Raw genomic sequence first — 26,320 nt, 5'->3', positions numbered from 1 at the left:
TTTCTATCGTATATTGTGCCTACAGATTCATCAATGAATGTGTTGGCTCATTATTGACCGTCCAGGGCCAGAAATTTCAAGCAATAATTGAGAACATGGCTAATTCCATCTTTTTAATCAGGACTAGCTCTATCTTAGTCTATGTTTTAATCCTCTAAATCTATCTAATTTCTGATTCATAATGACCAAGTCGCACGCTTCTGTTCATTGGATTGAGGTTGGGTCCGGTCCATTTGTCTGTTATATTAGACAAGAAAATTGTCCAAAAGGTCCTTAATCTATTTTGCAGTGGCCAATTCGGTTATGAACTTTTCAATTGTACCAATTTAGTTATAAATCTTTTGACGTTTTGTCAATATAGTCCTTCTGACCAATTTTGTTGAGAAATCGCTGAAATAGATGGCGGTTGGTTTACGTGGTACAAAATGTGTTGACGTTAATATTTTTGCAATTTTTGAAAATTTTGTGAATTCTTTTCCTTTTTTCCTTTTCTTTCTTCCTTTTTCTTTTTTCCTATTTCCTTCCGCCAGCCACAGGCGAGGGCTGCAACCCTCGCTCGTGGTTGACGAGGGCTTGTCGACCCTCACCCAGTGGCGGCGGGGGTCGCTAGTGCTTGGTGGCCCTCGCCAGCCCTTAACAGTGGGAAAAAGAAAAGAAAAGAAACAAAAAAAATAATTCAAAAAAATTTAAAAATTTTGCAAAATTGTTAACGTCAGCACCGGTCATCCTAAGCTGGCCATTCCACATAGGATGGTCGGCGTCCACGTCAGTAATTTCCGGTCAAAATTAGTCAAAAGGACTACATTGGCAAATTATCAAAATGTTTATGACTAAATTGACACAATTATAAGGTTTAAGAGGAAATAGCTGCCGTATAATATGTTTAGGACTTTTTGGATAATTATATGAAGAATAAACAGTATTGTATTATCATGAAGGCTATATGACAATTTGCAAAGATCATTCCTTAAAATCCTAAGTGACACAAAAAAAATAATTCTAAGCAGCAGAGAAATTCCGAAAATAAGTAAATGGGCCGAATCAATGCATCAAATAGACCTAAAAATAGAAAAGTGCCCTGAACCTCATGAATACGATGAATTTTGTGGGCCGAAATGATAGATGTGTTCCTCAGTCTTGGTGCAACATGGCACTCCTGATTTGGTAAGATGGCCCCGTAACTTATCTTGGATCAAAAGTTATGGCCTATTATCAATGGTTGCACGAGTTTGTGTTTCGGGCCAACTATTTAATTTTTTGCTTATCCGAACGTTCAGAAAGTCCTCAGCAGCCGTTCTGCGTCACCTTGGCTTCTTAAACCTCTGGGAGGACCAATTTGCCGGTTGAATACCTCAAGACAAGCCATTGAGCACATTCACAATGATTAGTGGGAATCCAGAGCATTGATCCTTCTTCTTGACTTTTGTCCTCCTTTTCTTGCATTTTGCATCACTCAAAATAAAAAAAAACTCGATTTATTTTTCTCCTTTTGCTTGATTACCGAGTGGAGCCTTGTCATTCCTCTGCTTTCGTTTAATTCTCTGTCGTTATGATTGAGTAAACAAAGACTCACGCACAAAGCTTGCCCATGGAGTGATTCCTTTGAGGGTCTGTGACCCATTTGGGTTGAGCCATAGGGATGTTACCTTTTTTGGGGCATATCGATCCTTGCTTAATTGATGTTCTGATCTCAGGAAACTAAACCAGTTCTTGCTTAGACTCAAGATTATAATACATAAATGGAGGCGACAACCATTACTTCCTAAGTATCCTTCCGCTTCTACCAAGTACAGTGATCATGATTTGCTGATTGTCTACTTTAGGTTCAGAAATATATTATTTGCGATATCCTTTACCAATTGGTCTTGAAACAGATTGTCTCAAAGTTTTGTGAACAATGTTTGCAAACGTGACAGCAAATCTGAGGTTCTCTGCAAAGGAACTTCTTTTACTGGCCAAAGCAAAAATTATAACTGTCGACAACCGTGCCGAAAGTACTGTCATCATTATCGTGCACATCTGATCACTTCCTCTTTTAGCGGCTTCATGGTTTCTTTTGCATTCGGATTAGTAGCTCACAAAAATTTCTCCTCGCTATTGCCATTGCATTTCTGCATTGATCATTTGTTTATCTTTAAAGTAAAAGAAAATGCTCTCACACAATCTGCTGTTCTGGGATTCTGGAAGACTACGATTCTTGTAAGAGACTGCTTGATGACAAGTCATTGTCCTGTGTGCAGTAGGCAGCAGAGTACACAATCAAGTCAAATTATACTCGCACTGATAACTAGAATGTGGTATAAATACATTGAAATAGTTCTCTTGATGATGAGGAAAATTGACTGGCCAAGTCATGTTTGTTGGGTTGCTGGAGTTGCATGAAGCTGCAATGAGCGAACAGACATAGAAGTGGAGCCTAACGCATCTTCAAATATATTGCTGAATAATGTCCATATAATGAATTACTAGTTTGTTTTCGTACATTGCCCGATCTAATTTTATGTGACTGTGGAAGTCAATTGCTTTGGAATAGAAAGCAATGCAGTGCTTTTATTTGCTTTCAGGAAGCTTGACAAGTAAAATCAGCCTCTCTGGAAGTTTTCCTTTCTGCGTATTGGAACATTGTAGATCAAATGCTCCCTATCAGACCATTCTTGTTGGACCACCAGATCATAATAGTAATCAAGAGAGCAGCCGTTGATGAGGGAAGATAGTGTTTTGAATGGCATGGATAGGAAGATTTCTTTGTTGTAGTTATAAAAGATCGTGCAGGTCTTTTTTCAAATTCATTTAGGTCTTTCTTTAGTATCATCTCCTTAGCAGACTTGACCATCTTAAAATAAAGCAAGATTAGACCTTATGGAAGGAAAAAAGAAAGCACCTGAAAAGATCATGTGATGATCACATCATAAATTCCATTAAGAACAAGTTTAATTAAACTCATTGTCCAAATAATACAGCAAATTTAATAGTACCTGTTACTTAATAATATCTCCATTTGGTCTGTTGATATTAAGGGTGACAGTACATATGCCTGGAGGAAGCTACTTAAGGCAACATCTGTTCTTAAGCTATATGTTTGATATATCATTGTAAGACACCTTGGTAGGGTATGATCATGGCATCCCCAAGGTGTTCTGGTAGATGTTTACCCTCCAAGAGTCATGTACGATGCAACTTGAGACCAAATTCTTTGGTTGCCCCTGTTATTAATGGAGATGATTGGTTATGGCCTCCTGCAAGGTCTGATTTGTTAGTCCTGATTCATGCAGCCTTTGTGGGACCCTCTCCCCTTGCAGCTCTTCAAGAGGATAGAGTTGTTTTCACTAGAAATTCTTCTGGTCAGTTTACTCAGGTGACGCTTGGGTTAGGAATTGGTAGGAGAAAAGAAGCAAAAGATGGTTTGTCATAGGATTTTCTGGTTTAATCCCAACCTGCCCATATTTGATATCATTGTGTGTCTTGTTATATTGAATAGGCTGCAAACATTTGATAGAATGAGTCAGTGGACTTTAATTGATGACATGTGTGTCTTGTGCTCCTCTTTTCCTGAATCTAGGAACCATCCATACTTCGGCTGTGCTTTCCCTAAGGCTGTATGGACTATGAAATCATCTTCTGGAGCTGCTGGGATTTCGTGGAAGTGTGGTGCATGGGATTTTGAGTTTGAATGGGTACTTCGAATTGCTAAGGGGAAATCTCTGCTTAAAACTGTGCTAAAGCTTGCTTGGAATGGGGCTATCTATCAAATTTGGAGGGAGAGAAATGATGTGTTGCAAGATCATGTTGTTCCTCAGATTGTTCGAGTTATCAAGTGGGTTGTTTTCTCTGCCTGAGTTTGAATTCAAGCTGTGTTGCAGGAAAAGAATTTGTTTTTGACTGATGCAGACAAAGCGATGTGTTCCAGATGGGGCATTGGGCTGCAGTGGATATGAGCAAGCTTGATTTTGGGCTTTAGAGAATGAAAACCTACTGGATAAATGTTTGACACATAGACGTGTGTTGACGCATACGCATTTTTACATGAAATTGGACTGAATGGTATCGGAGGGGAGTAAATTAGGATCAACGGTACCGGTTTGAGATTTTTTGTGACATGAAAATTTGTTTGGAATAAATATGTCATGAGGTACTAATTTGAGATTTTCAATGATAGTAGTCCAAATTTTAATTTTTGAAGAGTTGAATGTTCGTAAGCATTTCGTTGTCATGGAAATTAACCTATCTGATGTTATTCATGGAATCTCTCTAATGAGGTGACCTCTCATGAATATATCAAAGATAGTAATTTATCTCCGATTAATTACGAGACCTCTCTCTCTCTCGTGGTCCTGCACTCTGTTGGCCTCGTCAAAGGGAATCTCTCAGAGGAAGCCAAGTTGAAAATTCAAAACTTGTATTGGACTGGAAGGAAAAGAATTTGAAGTTTTAGCAATTTTCTCTCCAAATTTTAGCAATTTTCTTCTTCTGAATTAGCTCCTTCACTGTCCATAATCCTACCCGAGAGTCAAGTCTCCCGAGGACTTCGAGCAAAAAATCATGCACGATTCATCGTCATGCTTTGGAGTTAAAGTCTCCCACTCTCCCTCCAAGTCTTCTCCGTACCTATCCACCATTGACTTTTGCAAAGACTTGGATCACGCATTGCATAGACTTATCGTGCGCCTTTTATTTCACGAAAAATAAATTATTTAAAAAATATTCTCTAAAAAACGATCGCTTGTATAGCTTATAAATATAAATGAACGAACAATAGTTTTATCATTCATGAAAATATTGAAACATAAATTATTGTTAATAACGAAAATATTATGCATTGAGTAATTAGTTCAAGTGATATAAGCGATTATTTTTACCGAATTATTCATTTTTCGCGCACCAAATGAAGCCTTAGGGCCCGTTTGGCAACTTGCCAAATAGTAAAAATTTATATTCTTTTGTTCATAGAATCAATTTGGGAACAGAAATCTGTTTGTTAAATTTTTTGTGCACAATTTTGCAAAAAATTGTTCCCAGAATCAGTTTTCGAACAGAATCAAGAAGCAAAAAAAAGTAACTTCTTGATTCTGGAACAATTTTTCCATTTCTAATTTTACTTGATTTTCTTCTTTTTATTGGTTTGTTGTTGTTCTTCGGCCTACCGCCCACCTAGAGGTGGCCACGGGCCGGTTTTGGCCAGGAACCGGACCAGAACCGGCCCAGTCAAACCCGGGCCCAGCCCGTTGACCGGGCCCGCGGTTCGGAACTGGAACCGGCCCGTGGCATACGGTCCCGGTTCCGGTTCCTGAAAAATTTGAACCGGCCCGGAACCGCCGGTTCCGGGCCGGTTCTGCGAAAAAAAAAAAAAAAAGATTTATTAAAAAAAAAAAAAAAAAAGCCTGCAAGTGCAGGCTACAGCACAGCCTGCACCTGCAGGCCCGCAGGAGAACGGGCCAACGGACGGCCCAACAAAAAAAAAAAAAAAAATTTATTTGCGGCGGGGCTGCGGACGTGCGAGCCTGCTGCAGCCAGACCTTGCGGGTGCGGCGTGCGGCCCATTGGGGCAACGGCTACGCCCCAACGGGCATTTTTATAATAAAAAAAAAAAAAACACATAACCGTTGCAATTTTGCAACGGTTATGTTTTATTTTTTTTAATTCTAAATTTTCTTCTATTTTTTTCCTATAAATTCTCTCAAATTCTCACAATACACACACAATTCTCTCAAATTCTCTCAAATTCTCTTCTCTCAAGTCTCAAATTTTCTCAATACTCGAAATTCTCTCAAATTCTCTGAAATCCTCTCAATTTTCTCAATCCACGCAATTCTTTCTTAATTCTCCCAATTAATCCGCTCAATTCTCTCAATCCATTCGAAAAATGGCAAGTGGAAGTCGAGTGCCAACTGGTAAAGGTAAGAATATCGCGACGGAATCCCATCATTCTTTTGATCCTCGTGAATATGCAGATTTTCAAGATGATGAAATCAACATTTTTCACGATGTGGAGCGCGTCCCGACGCAAGAAAGTTTTCATCCTCCTGCTAAAATATCTACAACAAAGGAAGCGGAACGGGAATTTACATCCGACATTTGGAATCACTTCACGAAAATGGAAAGGTTTGATATCGGTCAAAAAAGGTATGATATAATTTGTAAATATTGTGGAAAAATATATAAATATACAGGTGGACAAGGATATGGAACATTTAAACGACATCTTATGAGCAAACATCCAACTGAAACGGGAATCGATATCGGGCAACAACAAATTTCTGGGTACGTCAATCCTAACACTTCCCCTTTATTTTGTTTTAATGAAAAAACTTATAAGGAAGAATTAGGCAAATTTATTTCCGTTGAGCATTTAGCATTTAATTTTGGAGAAAGATTTGGTTTTAATGAATTTGTACAAAAAGCATGTGCTCCACAAGCAAAACGTGTTTCTAGAAATACAACTAAACGAGTAATTAAAGATCTTTACAAAAATGGAAAAAATGATTTACAAAATTTTTTTATGCAATTTAATGGATGCGTGCATATAGGTAGTGATATTTGGAGTGATCATTGGCAAAATCATTCTTACATGGGCATAACATGTCATTGGATAGATGACGAGTGGACTATTCAAAAAAGAGTTATTGCATTTAGAGTTTTCGATGATCATCATACGGCAAATAATATTTATAGACTAATTAGGCAAGTTTTAGAAGAATATTATTTGCTTAACAAAATTTTTTCAATTGGTTTTGATAATGCCGCAGCAAATACCGCTTCAATTGCCGAGTTAGAAAATATTTGTAAACCCGCTTTTGGTGGAAAATTTTTTCACATTAGATGTGCTTGTCATGTTTTAAATTTATGTGTACAAGATGGTTTGAAAACTCTTGATATTTTTCTTCAACCAATAAAAACGGCGATTCAATTTTTATGGAAACATCCCAAAAAAATGAAAGAATGGGGTAGATTTTGTAGAGATAATGGCAAAAAGCCAAAAAGATTTCCAAGAGATGTTCCAACTCGTTGGAATTCTACTTTCCACTTGCTTAGTGAATCTTTAGCATATAAAGATTTATTATGTGCATTCATTTCTAATAATATACCTGAGATTAATTTATACCCACAAGAGTGGCATATTTGCCAAAAAATTTTAGATCTTTTAAAGGTTTTTAATGATGCAACTTATACTTTGTCTGGTGTTTATTATCCTACTACACATTTATTTTTAGTAGAGTGTACTAATATTATCGGAACTTTTGATGAATATGAAAATGATGTTGAATTACAACCTACTGTAGTTGCAATGAAAATGAAATGGCTTCATTATTATAGTGAAATTCCCATGATTTATTTAGTTGCTTGTGTTTTTTATCCGCGTTGCAAATTGGATGGCTTAAATGATTTTTTGCGTGCGTATTATCAATGTTTACATTATGATGTGACAAATGTTACAACCATAGTACGTGAGGTTAAAAACGTAGTAATAGAATTATATAATGAATTTTATACTAAATATAATTTAGGTGATATTAGATCTTCTCAATCTACGGAGATACAAAATGACAGTACAGGTAAAATTAGTAGAGGGTACCAACTTTTATTACATAGACAAAAAAAACAAAAGGGAGTAATAGGAAATATTTCTGAATTAGAGAGTTATCTAACCATTTTATTTGAGTTTACTGAAGCCGAAGGTGGTACAGATTTTTTTATTTTGGATTGGTGGAAGAGGCACACAAGCCAATACCCAATCCTTTCTCTTATTGCAAAACAGATTTTTTCAACCCCTTGTTCTACAGTTGCGGTCGAACAAGCATTAAGTGCCGGAGGTAATATTTTGAACGAACATCGTTCAAGATTATATCCAGAATCAGTGGAGATGCAAGCTTGTGTTGCTGATTGGACGAAGGCTCAATACCGGCAACAAGAGATAGATCGGAATAATGAATCCGAATTCTTTAACGACGGAGATACTACCGCTACCACTATCGGTACTGGAACGGGTAGTGACGATTGAGGGTAAAAGAACTATTGGAGTTGGCAAATATTTCGGGAACTCTTGTTTCTCATACCGGGTACGCCCACGTGAGCTTAGGGAAACCGAAATATAATCCGACGATATGTGACCTCTGGTCCCCTGCGCACGGAATGCTTAGGTTTTGGGATAATTTTAGGGTATATATATTGTATTCCTTTTTTTTTAAGATCGTTGTAACGAATTGTAATGTGCTTAATGATAATTTATTAAGTTGAAGCCCTCTCTTTCTCTCTTGTCTTTTTGTCCCCAAATTTGAGTACAATTTACATTTTAATCACAATTTATATTGAATAATGTTCTATCACAAGAATAGTATTTTTTTTATTTTCATTTCTGCTTTTCCTTTTCTGTTTTTCTTCTTTTTCTTTTCCTTTTCCTTTTCTGTTTTTCCTTTTTCTCTTTTTCGTCTTTTTTCCTTGTTTCTGTTTTTTAAAATTATAATTTATATTTTAATTTTTTTTTCTTCATCCGCGGCCGCCGGCGTCGGGCGAGGGGGCCCTCGCCTGGGCTGGGCGAGGCCGGCCTCGCTGGCGCCGGCGAGGCGAGGCTCGGCCTCGCCGCAACGCGCGAGGCTCGACCTCGCCGGCGTCGGGCGAGGCCGGCCCTCGCTCGGGCGGGCGAGGCCGGCCTCCCCGATGCCGGCAAGGCTCGGCCTCGCCTCGCAACCGGCGAGGCTCGACCTCGCCGGCGTCGGGCCAGCCGGCCTCGCTCGGGTTGGGCGAGGCCGGCCTCGCTGGGTTGGGCGAGCCGGCCTCGCCCGACGCCGGCAAGGCTCGGCCTCGCCCCTGGCGAGGCTCGACCTCGCCGGCGTCGGGCGAGGGCCGGCCTCGCCCGACGCCGGCGAGGGCCGCCTCGCCTAGAGGCCGGCGACCTCCGCGCCGGCCCCGGCTATGGCCGGCCGCGGAGGAAGAAAAAAAAAAGAAAAGGAAAAGGAAAAGAAAAAAAACAGAAAAAAATAGGAACCGGCCCGGAACCGGTTCTGAACCGGAACCGGCCCTGAACCGTACGGTTCCGACCCGGAACCGGAACCGCCAGAGGCGGTTACGGTTCCGGTTCACGCTTGGCCACGAACCGGAACCGCCGGTTCCGAACCGTGGCCACCTCTACGCCCACCTCCCATCGGCAATCGGCCACAGGCTAGGGCTGGCGAGGGCAGCTTGCGGCCACGATGGCAAGGTCTCGCCCAACCAAGGTGAGGCTGACCTCGCCGTCGCAACCCAAAGGCCGGCGGCGACGGTGAGGGCGGCGGCGAGGGCCGCGACGGCCTCGCCAGCCCTAGCCTATGGCCGGTCGCCAGCGACCGGCAACCGGCCATGTCACGCCCCGAACCCCAACGGGCTCGCGACACCCCTTCCACGGTCGTATTGAACGCGACGTCCCAGGACGCGTCGCCGACCCAAACGAACTACGCAAGCGGAAGCGAAATAAAACAACCCAGACAGTAAAAATATGACGAAGGGATAGCACAAAACAATAATTCCAAATACACAACATTAAAACGGAGTAGTGGTTGGATATCCTACTTCGCTATACAAAAGAGGAGCACACAAAAATATGGGGCAACTTGACCCGTCCTTGATCTCCGAGATACCCTTGCAGCGTCTCCAGTCACTCATGGTCGCGGATCTGAAATGGTTATTTAATAACCGTGAGAACGAGTTTCAATAAGCAACCCCCTATACCCTACGTAGGCCAATGCGTACCCAGACAAGTCGTTCATGCAATCTACCCCATAACATATAAAATAAAATCGCATCCTTATACTTACCTCACCATCGAACCCATGTAAACTCTGCACGTTAGTCAAATCGCGACAAGACAATAATACTAACTCAATAACATATCACAATCAATCAAACGCCAACCACACTAGCACTCAATCAATCCCACCAATTCAATTACACATTCAATCAGCCAGTCCAATCAGTTCAATCAATTCAATCACACACAACTCGCATGCGTGGTCGAACAACTTTCCACGATCTCCCAGGTCCTTTCACACTGCCCGCGCCACTGCGCCTCAGGCCCAATCTCACGGCCAGCGCCCACTTGCGCCTCGAGCTCGGCCCTCGAGATCAAGCCGGGCTCGGTCCCGCGTAACCACGCCTCAGGACATTTTCCCCTTCCATTGACCCGCGTAACCTACGCCTCGGGTCCGGTCATGCCTTTCTCGCCACACCCGCGTAACCACGCCTCAGGTTGGCAGCCCTCCGATCAATCCGGGCTTTTCTCATGCACATGCACCACAACGCAATTCGCAATTCTCACAAATCGTACCAATCAAACTCAAGGCATGCTCACCACAATATTCCACCAATCCGACCTTCAAGTCGGTCACATTCAGCTATCAACTCCACTCACAAACGCCACGATAAGTCAATCATTGACCCACCAACAATAGCCACAAATATGCACTCACAATCATCCCAATTCCAAATCACAAGCTCACGATTCCGACATTCAAGTCAACACATTCAATTAATCCAATTCACCCACAAGCACCACGACAATTCAGTCGTGCTATTTATCTCAGTCAATCACTAAATTAGCCACACAATTACCGCCACAATAATTCACAAATTGAGCACAATCAGTCAAATTAGCCCACGCCTAATTTAATTCCTAACCCGGTACCAAGCACATCCTAAACAAGTCTAAAAATACCCATAGTCCTAAATAAGGAATAGGAGGTCACTTACTTGGTTTTGGCCCGGAGAAAATCGGCTCGGGCCAAAAATGGCCCGGGTGAACAGTACCGAACTAGGCGCGGGCACGGGCCAACGGGCACGGTGGCCGGCCAACGCGGGCACAATGGCCGATCGGCGTGCCTGGCGCACGGGCGCGATGGCCGTGCGGCGTGCCGAGGGCGCACGGGCGAATGGACAGGGCGACGCGCTTTGGTCGGACGGGCGACGCGCGCTGGTCGGACGGGCACGGTGCAGGGCGAGCTCGGCCACGGCCGGGCGCCAGGCTGCAGCTACGGCCCGGGCTGCCCAGCTGCAGCCACGGCCTGGCTGGCTGGCCGGGAGCTAAAGCCCAGCTAGCCAGGTCGGGGCGGCGACCGGCGGCGGCGGCGACTACGGTGACGGCGACAGCGACGCGGCGGCAGCGAGCTGGACAAGGAGAAAAAGAGTGAACCGGGGGGTGAGGGTGAGGGTGAGGAGAGAGAGGATCGAGGCCGAGGGGAGAGATGGCGGACCGGCGGCGACGAGGCAAGCATGGCGGCGAGCCGGATTGGCGGAGCGGGCCGGCCAGCGGCGGCAAGCTGGGACGGGCCGGGCCCGCGGCGGTCGCGGGGGCGAGCTCACGGCTCGTGCGAACAGGGGGAGGGGATAGGACAGCCGGTCGGGGGCGATGGCTGACGGACGGCGCAGCGCGGCGGTCGAGCTGGCCGGCTACGGCAAGGCACGCGGCGAGGAGCGGGACGGCGTCGGGCGGAGCGGAGTCCAGACGCGGCTCGTCGGGGAGGAAGAAGACCGAAGTAGAAAAAGAAAGGAAGAAGAAAGAGAAGAAGAAGGAAGAAGAAGAGAGAGAGGAGAGAGGGTGTCAGAGGAGGGGGGAAAGAATGGGCATGAGTGACGTTGCAGGGGGGTTGCGTGCGGTCAGAGAGGAGAGAAGAGAAAGGAGAGAGAGAGAGAGAACGTGCGCGGTCAGAAGGGGGAGCGTGCGCGCGGAGGAGAAGGAGAGAGGAGAGACAAAAATAATAAAAAAATTAACTTCATTCAAATATTAAATGCGATTCGATGGCCCAAATTTAAAATCGAAAGCGATCTACCAGTCCAAAATAAGCCTCGCATATAAAAAGGGACAAATGCCGATTTAATTAAATCAAACTATAGCGAGGGAGGTCTACTAGTCCAAATTCGCATCCGGTCAAAAATCCACTTTTCACATATCCCGGGTAATCTCGAGGCTGGCCACAATAATATCGACACCGTCCAATTTATTTTGTCCTGGAACTCCCAGAAATTCGACACCAAAGTTTGGGCTCTAAATAACGGCCAAATTCGATCGAGCGCGATTCTAGCGAAATCTCAATTTTAAAACAATAACCGAGAGTGATCAGTTCCCGGGCGAGATTTTACTATAAGCACACTAACGAATTACACGTTTTATAAATCCCAACTATGGGCCGAAATTCGGAATGTCACAGGCCATGACCAAGGAAGGGAAGGGAAAGAAACGAAAAAAAAGAAAAAAATATAGGGTTGGAGGAAGTAAAGTCGAAAGGAATCTCTCTCTTTCGTGGTCCTGCGCTTTGTTGGCCTCGTCAAAGGGAATCTCTAAGCGGAAGTAAAGTTGAAAATTCAAAACTTGTATTAGACGCGAAGGAAAAAAAAAATCGAAGTTCTAACAATTTCGTCTCAACATGTTCCAAATTTTAGTTATTTTCTTCTTCTGAATTAGCTCCTTCGCTGTCCACAATCATGCCCGAGAGTCAAGTCTCTCAAGGACTTCGAACAAAAGATCATGATTCATGCATGGCTCATTAATCAACATAATGCTTTGGAGTTAAAGTCTCCCTCCAAGTCCTTCTCTGTCACTACCCATCGACTTTTGCAAAGACTCGGAACAAGCGTTGCATAGACTTATAAGGGGTGGTTAGTTCGGCTGAAAATGAATTATTCGAATTTTTTTTTTCTAAAAACGATTGCTTGTATAATATTTTTGTCGTTAATGGAGATGATTGGTTATGGCCTCCTGCAAGGTCTGATTTGTTAGTCCTGATTCATGCAGCCTTTGTAGGACATTCTCCCCTTGCAGCTCTTCTGAATATAGCGTTGCTTTCACTAGAAATCTTCTGGTCAGTTTACTCAGGGGACGCTTGGGTTAGGAATTGGTACGAGAAAACAAGCAAAAGATGGTTTGTCATAAAATTTTCTGGTTTAATCCATACCTGCCCATATTTGATGTGATTGTGTGGCTTGTTATATTGAATAGGCCGTTAACATTTGATAGAATGAGTTAGTGGACTTCAATTGATGACAAGTGTGTCTTGTGTTCTTCTTTTTCTGAATCTAGGAACCATCCATCCTTCGAATGTGCTTTCCCAAAGCTGTATGGACTATGGAATCATCTTCTGGAGCTGCTGGGTTTCATAGAACTGTGGTGCATGAGATTTTGAGTTTGAATGTATACTTCGAACTGCTAAAGCTTGCTTGGAATGGGGTTATCCATCATATTTGGAGGGAGAGAAATGATGTGTTGCAAGATCATGTTGTTCCTCAGATTGTTCGAGTTATCAAGTGGGTTGTTTTCTCAGTCAGAGTTCGAATTCAAGCTGTGTTGCAGGAAAAGCATTTGTTTTTGACTGACGCTGATAAAGCTATGTGCTCCAGATGGGGCATTGGGCTGTAGTGGATATGAGCAAGTTTGATTTTGGGCTTTGGAGATTGAAAACCTACAGGATATGTCACGCCCCGAACCCCTACAAGCTCGCGACATCCCCTGCTCCGATCGAATAGTTGCGACGTCCCAGGAACGTCGCCGACCCAACCCAAACGTCAGAGCCACATGCGGAATCGAATATAAAAACCCCGGACAGAAAGATGACGACGACAGTGGGTTAGAACAACAGAACAATCAAACAATAACAACAACACTCCACACAATACTACTGTACTGAACAAACGATCATAAGTTTACAAACATAATTAACACTTAAACATTCATAGCCACCGATTTAACAGAAGATCAGGGGTCTGGTTAACCTAGCTTCATTATAGGTCAAACTAGTCTAAACAACCCCTACAATACCCTAGGGAATTACTGGTTGTCTTTCTTCCGCTCCTGATTCTTCGGGCTTGAGCCTTCAGAAATTCACCTGCAGTTCCACTGGGCACCAAAACAGCTCCCCGGACTTCCAAAAGAGGAGACGAACTTCCCGGGTTTACGGCTGGGGGTCTGAAATTGTGGATTATACAACTATGAGACGAATCTCAATAAGTGTACAACCCCAAACCCCACGTAGGCACTCACGTACCGCCAGACAGAACACGCATCTCACACAACGATTAATCAATCTAACAATCACACACGAACCTACCTGGAACCCATCATGCACGTTCCTGCACATTAGACCATAATACAACCAGCACATCACAGCAAGGAATCACAGACACACGCGTGCCTCAATTATAAGACAGAAACTACTTGGGCACGTCCCATACCGTGCTTAGCAGTTTTTACCCCATAATTAAGCATTACATCACGCGATACAAATACACTCGCACACTGACTCACACCACGCATCACTTTCTCAAACCTCGCACCTCAAGCCAATTCCCGCTCATTCTCAACTTTTCCACCACTACCGCGCCCACGTAAAACTTATCAGGCCAACGGTCTTCTGACCTCGTCAGGCATCGTCACCCCGTCGGGTCGGGCATCGTCACCTCGTCGGGCCAGGCATTGTCACCTCGTAAGGGACGGCATTGTCCCGCATAAAAGAACACGCCTCAGGACGGAATCCTACACTCATACTTCCTTAATTACCGCGTCCGCGTAAAACGCATCAGGCCAACGGTCTTCTGACCTCGTCAGGCATCGGCACCCCGTCGGGCTGGGCATCATCACCTCATCAGGGACGGCATCATCCCGCGTAAACGTACACGCCTCAGGACGGATCCCCTTTTCCAACCAATCCTACCTTTCCATATCCTCGTTCCACTCAAACCACACTTACATACGGCCAACAATCGCACGGCCAAACATGCACACCTCACACACATACATAGCCACGAACCAATTCACATCTCACGTACACTTCACAAACACACGTTCTCGTCACACGAACACCACACGTTCACCCACACTCGGCACACGAACTCGTTACGCAATCACACCACCCCACTAGCAGTTACACACATGATGCACATGGTCACACTACCACGCCACATTCAGTCCACTATCACTCGGAAAATCAGCCAATCGCCACCAGTCGCACAATCATTCCAACAATTCCATACAAGCCACAAAACTACCAATCAAGCACGCAATATAACCACAATCGGTCCGCCACATCACAGCCATATCCAAGCCTTCTAAACCTCACCTAGTTAGTCCTGAATCAGTCCACAACAATCCAAACACAAGCCCCTAATTCAGTCCCAAAACAATCACAAAAATCGTCTAAACCGAACCCTAAACGAGCCTAGCAATACCCGAGGTCCTATGTGGCGATTGGGGAAGTCACTTACCTAAGAGAAACAGGGCAGCTCGGCTGGACAGGGGCGGGGACAGCCGGAACAGCAGCAGCAGCCGAGCAGGGTCGCCGGCGGCCAGGCGGGCGAGCGGCTGAGCTGTCCTGGGCGGGTGGCTGGCGGGTGGTTCATGGCCGACTGGGGGTGGCGTCCTGGTCGTACAGGGCATGGGAGGACGGCCAGGGGTGGCTCGGTGGTGGCTGAGCTGATCGGAACAGTGAAACAGAAGGAGAGAGAGAGAGATAGACGGTGATGAGGCTTGGCCGGAAAAGAGGAGGAGCAGCGGCGGGCGGCTGGGCTGGGCGGCGACCGGCGGCGGCGAGCTGATGGCCGGCCTTGCTGGGCTCACGCACGGGGAGAGGGGAGAGAGAGAGAGAGAGCAAGCTGATCGGTGGGGGGGTGAGGAGAGAGAGCGATCGTGAGAAATGAGAGAGAGAGAGAGAGAGAGAGAGAGAGAGAGAGAGAGAGAATAAATAAATCTACCCCCAATAATTCACCCTGGAAATTACCAAAATGCCCTTCTCACTAACCTCCGATCTAACGGCCACGATTCAATCTCATCCTCATCCGACGGCCCACATCTAATCTTGTCCAACATGTCAAGGGGCGAAAAGGTAACTACTCAAAAAGGGAGAGGGGCATTTTGGTCCTTCAATTTTCGGCCACACTAGGTGTTTCTCAGTTCCCTGACTTAATCCAGTCCTTAAAAATTCGTTCGCGGTCCCAGGGGCAAAACGGTCATTTTTCCGGTCCCGGGTCGAAATTCCATTTTTCGCCCGTACCAACCCCAAATGTGTGTGGCCAACATAATATGGTGTCGGAATCGCGAAAATAGCTTCTTAAGCCCTCGAAAATCGACTGCAAAGTCCTAGGGATTAAAATAATATTATTTTTCACTTCCGAGCCAAAATTCCAATTTTTGACCGTAACAACTCTAAATGTGCGTGGCCACCCTAAAATGACATCGGCCGAGAAAAATAATCTCATACAGCCTCAAAATCGACATCGGTGACCAGAGGGGCAAAATGGTAATTTTTCCGGTCCCGAACCGAAATCCATCTTTTTGCAGAAATGGGTGGCCCCAAGGTTGGCCAAGCCAAAAACGTCATCGGCCACTCAAAATTGTCACTTTCAAAATTCTCGATTCCCGGGCCCGAATTCCAAGAAATGACTAAAATTGAACAATCGCAACTTTAGCTTATCTTTGGCTAACGGATGGCTCATTGGGATTACGCGCTCTCGACCCGTGACCAACACCAAGTCAAATCACGTTTAAGTTTACTCTACCCGGGACGATCTCGGTTGTCATATAATTGCGAGAGTCTGTCGCTAGTTCCCTTCGGACACGATCAATCAAATAGACCGGTCTCGGTTGGCTAAAAACATTCCCTCGTCAATCCATATGGTTGAAGATCGGACCCAGGTCGAGTTCTTTGGTCGTGCGAACTCAATCTCGTAATAGCCCTGCCCCTAAGGTTAGCATCTCGTGAATGCGCTATTCCGGGTGAGATCTCACTATAGTGTATTGGTCAAATTCATTTCTTAAATCCCGGGAAAGGGATCGAAAATTCAGACTGTTACATGATAAATGTTTTACACATAGACGTGTGTTGACACATGCATTTTAGCACGATATTTGATGGAATTCTAACGAAGGAGAGTAAATTTGGATGATTGCTATCGGTTGGAAATTTTTTGTGAGACGAAAATTCATTTGGAGTAAATATGTCATGAGGTACTAATTTGAAATTTTTAATGGTTGTAATCCAAAGTTTAATTTTTGAATAGTTGAATGTTCGTAAGCATTTCATTGTCATGGAAATTAACCTATCCAATCATATTCATTGGATCGCTCTAATGAAGTGACCTCTCGAGGAAATATCAACGATGATCATTTATCTCCAATTAATCACCGGACCCCTCTCTCTCTGTCTCTCTCGTGGTCCTGCGCTTCGTTGGCCTCGTCAAAGGGAATCTCTCAGAGGAAGGAAAGTTGAAAATTCAAAACTTGTAATATACGGGAGGATTTTTTTTTTGAAATTTTAGCAATTTCGTCTCAACATGTTCCAAAATTTAGTTATTTTCTTCTTCTGAATTAGCTCCTTCACTGTCCACAATCATGCCCGAGAGTCAAGTCTCTTAAGGACTTCGAACAAAAGATCACGATTCATGCATGGCTCATCAATCAACATAATGCTTTGGAGTTAAAGTCTCCTTCCAAGTTGTTCTCCGTCACTACCCATCGACTTTTGCAAAGACTCTCGGAACAAGCGTTGCATAGACTTATAAGGGGTGGTTAGTTCGGCTGAAAATGAATTATTCGAAAAATGTTTTTCTGAAAACGATTGCTTGTATAATATTTTTGTCGTTAATGGAGATGATTGGTTATGGCCTCCTGCAAGGTCTGATTTGTTAGTCCTGATTCATGCAGCCTTTGTGGGACATTCTCCCCTTGCAGCTCTTCTCAATATAGGGTTGCTTTCACTAGAAATCTTCTGGTCAGTTTACTCAGGGGACGCTTGGGTTAGGAATTGGTACGAGAAAACAAGCAAAAGATAGTTTGTCATAAAATTTTCTGGTTTAATCCAAACCTGCCCATATTTGATGTGATTGTGTGGCTTGTTATATTGAATAGGCCGTTAACATTTGATAGAATGAGTTAGTGGACTTCAATTGATGACAAGTGTGTGTTGTGTTCTTCTTTTTCTGAATCTAGGAACCATCCATACTTCGAATGTGCTTTCCCAAAGCTGTATGGACTATGGAATCATCTTCTGGAGCTGCTGGGTTTCATAGAACTGTGGTGCTTGATATTTTGAGTTTGAATGTATACTTCGAACTGCTAAGGGGAAATCTCTGCTTAAAACTGTGCTAAAGCTTGCTTGGAATGGGGTTATCCATCATATTTGGAGGGAGAGAAATGATGTGTTGCAAGATCATGTTGTTCCTCAGATTGTTCGAGTTATCAAGTGGGTTGTTTTCTCAGTCAGAGTTCGAATTCAAGCTGTGTTGCAGGAAAAGCATTTGTTTTTGACTTACGCTGATAAAGCTATGTGTTCCAGATGGGGCATTGGGCTGTAGTGGATATGAGCAAGTTTGATTTTGGGCTTTGGAGATTGAAAACCTACAGGATAAATGTTTGACACATGGCCTTGTGTTGACACATGCATTTTAGCACGATATTTGATGGAATTCTAACGAAGGAGAGTAAATTTGGATGAATGCTATCGGTTTGATTTTTTTTGTGAGACGAAAATTCGTTTGGAGTAAATGTATCATGATGTACAAATTTGAAATTTTTAATGGTTGTAATTCAAATTTTAATTTTTGAATAGTTGAATGTTCGTAAGCATTTCATTGTCATGGAAATTAACCTATTCAATCTTATTCATGGATCACTCTAATGAGGTGACCTCTCGAGGAAATATCAAAGATGATCATTTATTCCAATTAATCACCGGACCCCCCTCTCTCTCTCTCTCTCTCTCTCTCTCTCTCTCTCTCTCTCTCTCTCTCTCTCTCTCTCTCTCTCTCTCTCTCTCTCTCTCTCTCTCTCTCTCGTGGTCCTACGCTTTGTTGGCCTCGTCAAAGGGAATCTCTCAGAGGAAGGAAAGTTGAAAATTCAAAACTTGTATTAGACGGGAGGAAATTTTTTTGAAATTTTAGCAATTTCCTCTCTACATGTTCCAAATTTTAGTTATTTTCTTCTTCTGAATTAGCTCCTTCACTGTCCACAATCATGCCCGAGAGTCGAGTCTCTTAAGGACTTCGAACAAAAGATCATGATTCATGCTTGGCTCATCTATCATCATCGTTCTCCGTCACTACCCACCATTGACTTTTGCAAAGACTTGGAACAAGCGTTGCATAGACTTATTAGGGTGGTTAGTTCGGCTGAAAATGAATTATTCGAAAAATATTTTTTAAAAAAGATTATTTGTATAAGATTTTTATCATTCATGAAAATATTTAAACATAAATTATTGTCGATGATGAAAATATTGTGCATTGACTAATTATTTCAAGCGATACAAGCGGTCGTTTTTATTCATTTTTCACGAACCAAACGGAGCATTGATCTACTAAATCAAGCCAATAGATTTAAGAACTTGTGTGACCCATGCTGGACACCACTAGAAGCACGGTTGTCATGCGGTTTCTGCAAGGTTGTGTTCACCATATCTCTGATAGACTAAGTTGATATCGAAGTTTTACGACTTTTATGGCTCTCGAGATTTAGACTTGGAACAAGGAAAACCTATATGTCGGTTCCCCACAGTGAGGTCCATCATGAATAACCCCATCGTCTCTTGAGCAGAAAAAATCGACCATCCAGGATTATTCTAGGATGGTGTGAGTAATTATACAGATTTCATTCGTATATGAAATTGTTGACATATATAGACATAGTTTGAGTTACTTTAGCGTATGTAAAAATTGCTAATCAGTTGGTAAATATGACTAGTTGGATGAATAAGCTATTAGCCACATGAAACACGTTAGCGTTCTATATTAAAAGTTACTAATTGATGAGAAGAAGTTACTAGTTATTTAAATGGTCAAGCTTCACTTGTTTATATAAGAATGGGAAAACTGCACAAAAGGTCCTAAAACTTGTCGTGAAAGTGCAATTGAGTCCTAAAACTTTAAAAAATGCAATCAAGTCATAAAACGAGATTGATCTTGGTTTAACTCCCAACCCGGAGGGTAAGTTAAAGTAATCTTATGGGAGATGATGGGAGAAGAAGTTGGAAGTCTGCGAGCCCACCAACAGACCTTTCAGAGGAAGACTTGTGTTGGAAGTCCATCTAAGTCGATGATGAATCGCTATCCCTACCACCAATAAACTCACTTACATGCTGAAGTGCAAAATGGGGTGGCATCAAATTCTCGGTCTCCCAAGCAATTACGCGGGCCTTTCCACAAGGACTTTATGCAGGCCGCCAGTTCGGAACATTTTGATTTTGCCTCAAGTTTGAAACTAGACTAGAATCTGTGGTGGAAGGAAAAAGAAAGCTCCCGGAAATGCCGATATAGAGGTTTTGAGGTTATAACGCGAGGTGATTCCATAACTGCTAATCCTAATCTTTGGTGACGGGGACAAGGACCGCCGCTCCTCTAGGCCGCTTGTTGTTTTGGTCAGACTTCTATCGGATTTACATCATGATGGATGAAATCATCGCATAAAATTTTCATATCTCGCCCTCTGAGCTAGGTGTTGGAGTTTACTTTATGTGCCTCCCCTAAGCTATGTCCTTACATCCTCCACTGAATTCTTTCGTCGTGACGGTTATGACGTTTAACATTCATTTGTCAAATGCTAGTGGATACATAGGAGGATTTGACTTGACATAAACTAGTAACTTAGTATTCAAGTGAATTTATGTTGTGTATATTTAGCGATATGCTAGGGTCACTTTAATTTTGAATTCAACTAATTAAAGCGGAAATATGTCTGCTATAATTGTAGTTGCGCTGCATTGTATATTTAGGAAAATGTTTTCCAAATCATTCATTTTCCATATAACAAACGGAGCATATTTTACATTCAAAGTTTACAACAGAAAGGCATGCACAACATGTGACTATATCATCACCGGACTAAGATATACCTATAAAAGAAAAAAAGCCACACTCTCCCATCACAATGGATGAGCAAAATGAAGCTCTTACTCGCATAAGCACGGACCCAATACATCCGAAGACTATAGAGGACTTTTTAAAGTAACGTTGCCAAACTATTTTATTCAAAATAACATGAATGAGAAAATTTTCAAAACTTCAAGCCAAAGCCCAAAAAAAAAAATTATCTGGACTAAATGAAACCAAAATAATCAATCACGTGAGGATTCTAGACATGCTAATCCTCAATTCATCTTGAGAATCTTAATATATAAACTATCAGATACATAAGATTAACATTCATATGCTGCTCATGTTTGCCCTGATAAATGGAAAGAAAAATGACTGGTCAAAAAACTGGAAGGATAATACAGAAAGTATCTAACTTCTCTCTCTCTCTCTCTCTCTCTTTTATGGTCCGAAAAGTATCCACCTTGAAAAGAGCTATTTATACGGAGAAAAAATTATCATTGACTGCACTGCTCATGGAAACCTGCTGTTTAAAAGGAAAAAAATATACATAGTTGCCAAACCTAACTCGCTCTTTGTTTGTGTAGAGAGAGATCCTCATTTAAAAAATAAAAACACCCTCTTAAAGAAAGTATGAAGATGGAGTCGACAAAAACTTCATTTGAAGAGAATCAATAAAAAATTTTGAGGTTTGGAAAAGAAAAGACGACCGGGAAGATGAGACGACTAGTGATCCAACTAAAAACCTTACTTGTCATGGGGCATCGACAAGCGCGCTCTAGGGATGATTGACCCCTTTATATTGTTTAGATCACGTCTAGACATGTATAATACAAGAGTACTTGAGTTAATATTTCTCAATGTTAAATTATATGTGCGAGTTAAGTGTCAAATAACTTTTTTAGGCTGTTAATTGCTCTTATATTTGACGGTAATTACCTGAGGCTTTCACATGGGTATGGCTATGGGTTGTTAATTAGGCAGTCTTTCTTCATTAGTAGAACAACTCTGGTTAAATTCTATTTCCTTTTTGTGACTAATCAGACATTTTGCTCATCAATAATGGAGGCCACCCGAGTGCATCTATCTAGTAATGCCTCTAAAGCCCCTTTTACCCCCGTATTAGGACGTCGTACGATAGAACAAAGTGCGTTGGACAATATTTTTGCCATGTGAAAACAGACTTTTTGACTTGGAATATGAGAGCGTGGGTCATCAAGAGTCAGTTCATGTTGGGAGTGCGATAATGATCTGATTCCTGCTCTTCATATCCCGCCAAGTCCAGCACAATTGAGTTCACAAGACAATCATTAATTAAAAAATAAATAAATTTAGATGTCAATTCAATTGCCACGGAGTCCTTCCAATTCTGCCAAAATCAATGTTTTGGCTTGCAATCATTCTACAGATAATCCAAACCTGCAATTCTTGCAAAATCTCCGATTATGCCAATGCGAAGGCGCTGAAGTGGTAACAGTGGATATCTCAGCTACATACCTTGTGCAAAAAAATTCCTATTTCTTCGCCCAACGTCCATATAATATTTGGCGAGCCCTTTATTAAACTTAAAGGTAGTTTATCACTTTATCTTAAATTCTGCAATAATTAACTTTAAGAATATAAATCTCAATTACTTTTGAATTATAAATGTTTAAACGTGATCCAAATAATATATATAAAAATTGTTTTTTGAGTGAAGTGTCAAATAACCTTTCTAGGATTTTTATTCGCTCTTATATTTGACGAAATTACTGGAGGCTTTCACATTGTTAAGGATTTTTAATTAGGCAGCCTTTCTTCATAAGTAGAACAACTCATTTTAAATTCTGTTTCCTTTTGTGGCTCATAAAACCTTGTAATTCTAGATTTGAAAATTTTTTTAAAAAAAAGAAAGAGGTCTGAAAGGTTGCGTGGTTGAACACAACATATTGATCTCGCATATTAAACGTTGATGTCAAATTAATCCAATACTTTACCATTGCTCCACGTGCAATGATTAGGAACTGTAAAATATCATGAAATTACTCGTACTCTGACCAACAGAGCTTTTAGAATGGTTAACACATGTGAGAAGACTTGTGTCGATGACTTCACACTTGAGAAGGGCTATATAAGTGGAAGCACTCTCCACCACCACTTAACTCACTCGCACGCTAAATTGCAAGATGGGCTCGCATCAATTCCTTGGCCTACTCTGTTTTCTCTTTGTCTTACATTCCTCCCTTCCCTTTGTCTCGCCCCTTTGCCCTCTAGACCAACGCGATGCCTTGCTCCATTTTAAGGATTCCTTCGTGCTTGATAGCATGGCCTCGGACTCTTACTCTTATCGTTTGGATAATTCTTCTTATCCAAAGACAAAGTCATGGAACAAGAGTGTGGACTGCTGCTCGTGGGACGGTGTGACTTGCGATGATGTCACTGATTACGTCATCGGTCTCGATCTTACTTGCAGTTGGCTTCGTGGCGCTCTCCATTCCAATAACTCCCTGTTTCTCCTTCGCCATCTTCAGAACCTCAACCTTTTTGGTAATAATTTTACTGGCTCACGCATTTCGCCAAATCTGAGTGTATTTGTAAGAATGACTCATCTGAATCTCTCTACTTCACTCTTTTCGGGTACTGTTCCTAGTGAAATCTCTCACCTGTCCAAGCTAGTGTCACTTGATCTCTCTAACCGTTTAATTGAATCAAATGGGCTCTCTTCTCTCAGGTTGGAAAATCCGATCTTCACAATGCTTGCTCAGAATCTAACGGTAGTGAGAAGGCTTGTTCTTGATGGTATAAACATGTCCATGGTTTCAGCAAAGTCCTTTGTGAATTTGTCTTCTTCTTTGACACATTTAGGGGTTCGTGATTGTTCCTTAAGGGGGATATTCCCAGTTACTATTTTTCGATTCCCGAGCCTAACTACTCTCGAATTGAGTTTGAATAAAGACATGTCTGGGATTCTTCCCAAATCCAATTGGACCGGTCCTCTTGTGCACTTGTCTCTCTTCCTTACAAGCTTTTCAGGAGAAATACCCAATTCAATTGGTAACATGAAGAGTCTAAGATATTTAGATCTTGGATGGTGCAAATTCACAGGACACGTCCCTTCGTCATTGGCTAATCTCAAACAACTCCAAATCCTATATCTTGACGGGAATAACTTTGGTGGGGTTATAGAGTTTGAAATCTTTACAAAGCTTAAAAATCTACAGGTGCTTTATGTTTCTGCGGAACTAAATCTAACCCATGATAGACTGAACTATACATTTCCGAAGCTTGAACGGCTGTGGTTGTGTTCTTGTAACTTGACCAAGTTCCCTCATTTCTTGAGTTCATTAGAAAGATTAATATTTTTAGACCTCTCTTCCAATAGGATTAGTGGGGAGATCCCAAGGTGGTTCTGGGGAATAAGCCATGATACATTGGAATCCTTAGATCTTTCTAATAACCTTCTGGAGGGAGGTATACCACAATTGTACTGGAAGAAATTGCAGTATATGAATCTTCCTAACAACTCATTCCAAGGACCACTCCCAATCCCTCCACCTTCTACTTATTACTTTTCGGTCTCCAACAATGGTTTCATTGGTGAGATTCCATCTTTGATTTGCCAGTTGAGTTCACTCTTTTATTTAAATTTGTCTAACAATAATCTCTCTGGGAATATGCCACCATGTTTTGATAATATGACCGATCTTGAGTATCTAGACTTGAGCAACAATAAATTACAAGGGCCATTACCGCACTCCCAAGTCAAATGCGTGAACTCATCATCATTATTTCTCAGTCACAATGAATTCAATGATATCTTCTCAAACACCTCATTGGGTGTAATCAATTTGTCCAACAATAAGTTTGGAGGGCCAATTCCACTTCCATCTCCCGTGACTTTTTATTATTCAGTTGCAAGTAATAATATATCGGGAAAGATCCCTTCTTTGTTATGCAATGCCAGCAAGCTTGAGATCATCGACTTGTCTGACAACGGCTTGACAGGTGCCTTGCCACAATGCTTAACAAACTTCAGTACCGATCTGTCAGTTTTGAACTTACGGATGAATCACCTTGATGGCATAATTCCTCAATCATTTTCTTCAAGAAATAGCTTGGTGACTCTTGACTTTAGTCAAAATCAGTTTGTGGGCACTTTGCCGCAATCCCTTGTCGAATGTAAATATCTAGAAGTTCTGGATATCAGTAGCAATCAGATAGAGGATACATTTCCGAGATGGTTAGGAACACTTCCAGAGTTAAAAGTTCTCATTTTAAGGTCCAACAATTTTAAGGGTCTTTTAGATATTCCAGATGGAGTTGACCTCTTTCCCAAGTTACGCATTTTGGATCTCTCCAAAAACAATTTTGGGGGTCCTTTGCGAGCCAACTTGATAATGAACCTGAAAGGCATGATGAATGGCGAAAATGGGCAAGAAAAATCACTATATATGACCCGGTCTTTCCAAGGGAGTTCATATGAAAACTCTGTGACCGTGACGTTGAAAGGGCTGGAGATTAAGCTAGTGAAGATCTTGACCATCTTCACAACCATCGACTTGTCGCGCAATTCTTTCCAAGGAAATATTCCTAGAGTCTTTGGACATCTCCACTATCTCAAAGGGCTCAACCTTTCACACAACCATCTTACAGGTTCCATCCCTCCAACTCTAGGGAGCTTGACTGATCTTGAATGGCTTGATCTTTCTTCGAACAAGCTTAGTGGGGAAATTCCTAGAGTACTGGGAGATTTGGCATCCCTTGGATACTTGGACCTCTCGAAGAATCAACTCACTGGTCAAATTCCACAAGACAAGCACTTGAGCACATTTTCAAGCGATTGGTTTAGTGATAATCCAGGCTTATGTGGAACTCCGTTGCAAAAAGCATGCCCTGGCAATGCTCAACGTCCTCCACCATCGTCCTTGTCTTTCAATTGCAAAGGGCATCATAGTTGGTTCGAACAAAAGATAATGTGGATGGGTTATGCATCTGGAATCATAATTGGGATTTCCATAGCATTCATCGCATTTGAAACAGAAAAGCCCAAATGGCTCGTGCGAGGTATGAGAATGCTGGAGGGTAGAGTAGCTGAGTGGATGGAGAAACAAAAGCAAAAGGACATCAAATTTCATGGACAATGAAATTGTTGAGGAGCTGTTTCTTTAGATTGTGTTATGTAAATTCAATTAATAAAGACGTTACCTGACCAGCTTGATATGTCATTTCATATATGAAGCCTTTTTTGTAATGCCTTCTCTTCTTGTTTCTTGGTGTAATTGCGTATTAGTTGAATTGAAAAGATGAATAATAAGATCTGCCAATCACACAACTTTAAGAAAAAAGAAGCAAAAAATAGAAAAAATGAAGAAAGTGCCATCAACCTCTACATATATCTTTTCCATCTTCCAGTGTGCATAGCTTTTGTTTGCCCATGAAGAATTAACCCATTCAGCGTTGTTAATAAATTAATCTGCTAAGGAAATGTGTCCTGAAGAATCAATACTAAAATCTTTGAAGTTGCAGGCCT

At 42.2% G+C, this 26,320-nt stretch overlaps 1 protein-coding gene across 1 annotated transcript; it reads left to right on the top strand.

The window, feature by feature from the left end:
- Positions 1 to 22,968: 22,968 nt before the first annotated feature.
- Positions 22,969 to 26,106, top strand: LOC115663605 (receptor-like protein 6). Its single transcript, XM_056317339.1, has one exon. It carries the CDS (start codon positions 22,977 to 22,979, stop codon positions 25,932 to 25,934), a length of 2,958 nt encoding a protein of 985 aa, XP_056173314.1. The 5' UTR covers positions 22,969 to 22,976; the 3' UTR covers positions 25,935 to 26,106.
- The last annotated feature ends 214 nt before the right edge of the window (positions 26,107 to 26,320 follow it).

Source organism: Syzygium oleosum, unplaced genomic scaffold (assembly GCF_021117445.2).
Source record: "Syzygium oleosum isolate NSW1041296 unplaced genomic scaffold, Sole_v2.1 Sole_v2.13, whole genome shotgun sequence".
Classification (NCBI taxonomy): Eukaryota; Viridiplantae; Streptophyta; class Magnoliopsida; order Myrtales; family Myrtaceae; genus Syzygium; species Syzygium oleosum.
The sequence above is the reverse complement of the archived record's forward strand: the minus strand, read 5'-3'. Positions and strand labels throughout refer to the sequence as shown.

Bases quoted from the DNA above. Each gene is read 5' to 3' on its own strand.
- LOC115663605 (XM_056317339.1), top strand. From the start codon at position 22,977: ATGGGCTCGCATCAATTCCTTGGCCTACTCTGTTTTCTCTTTGTCTTA.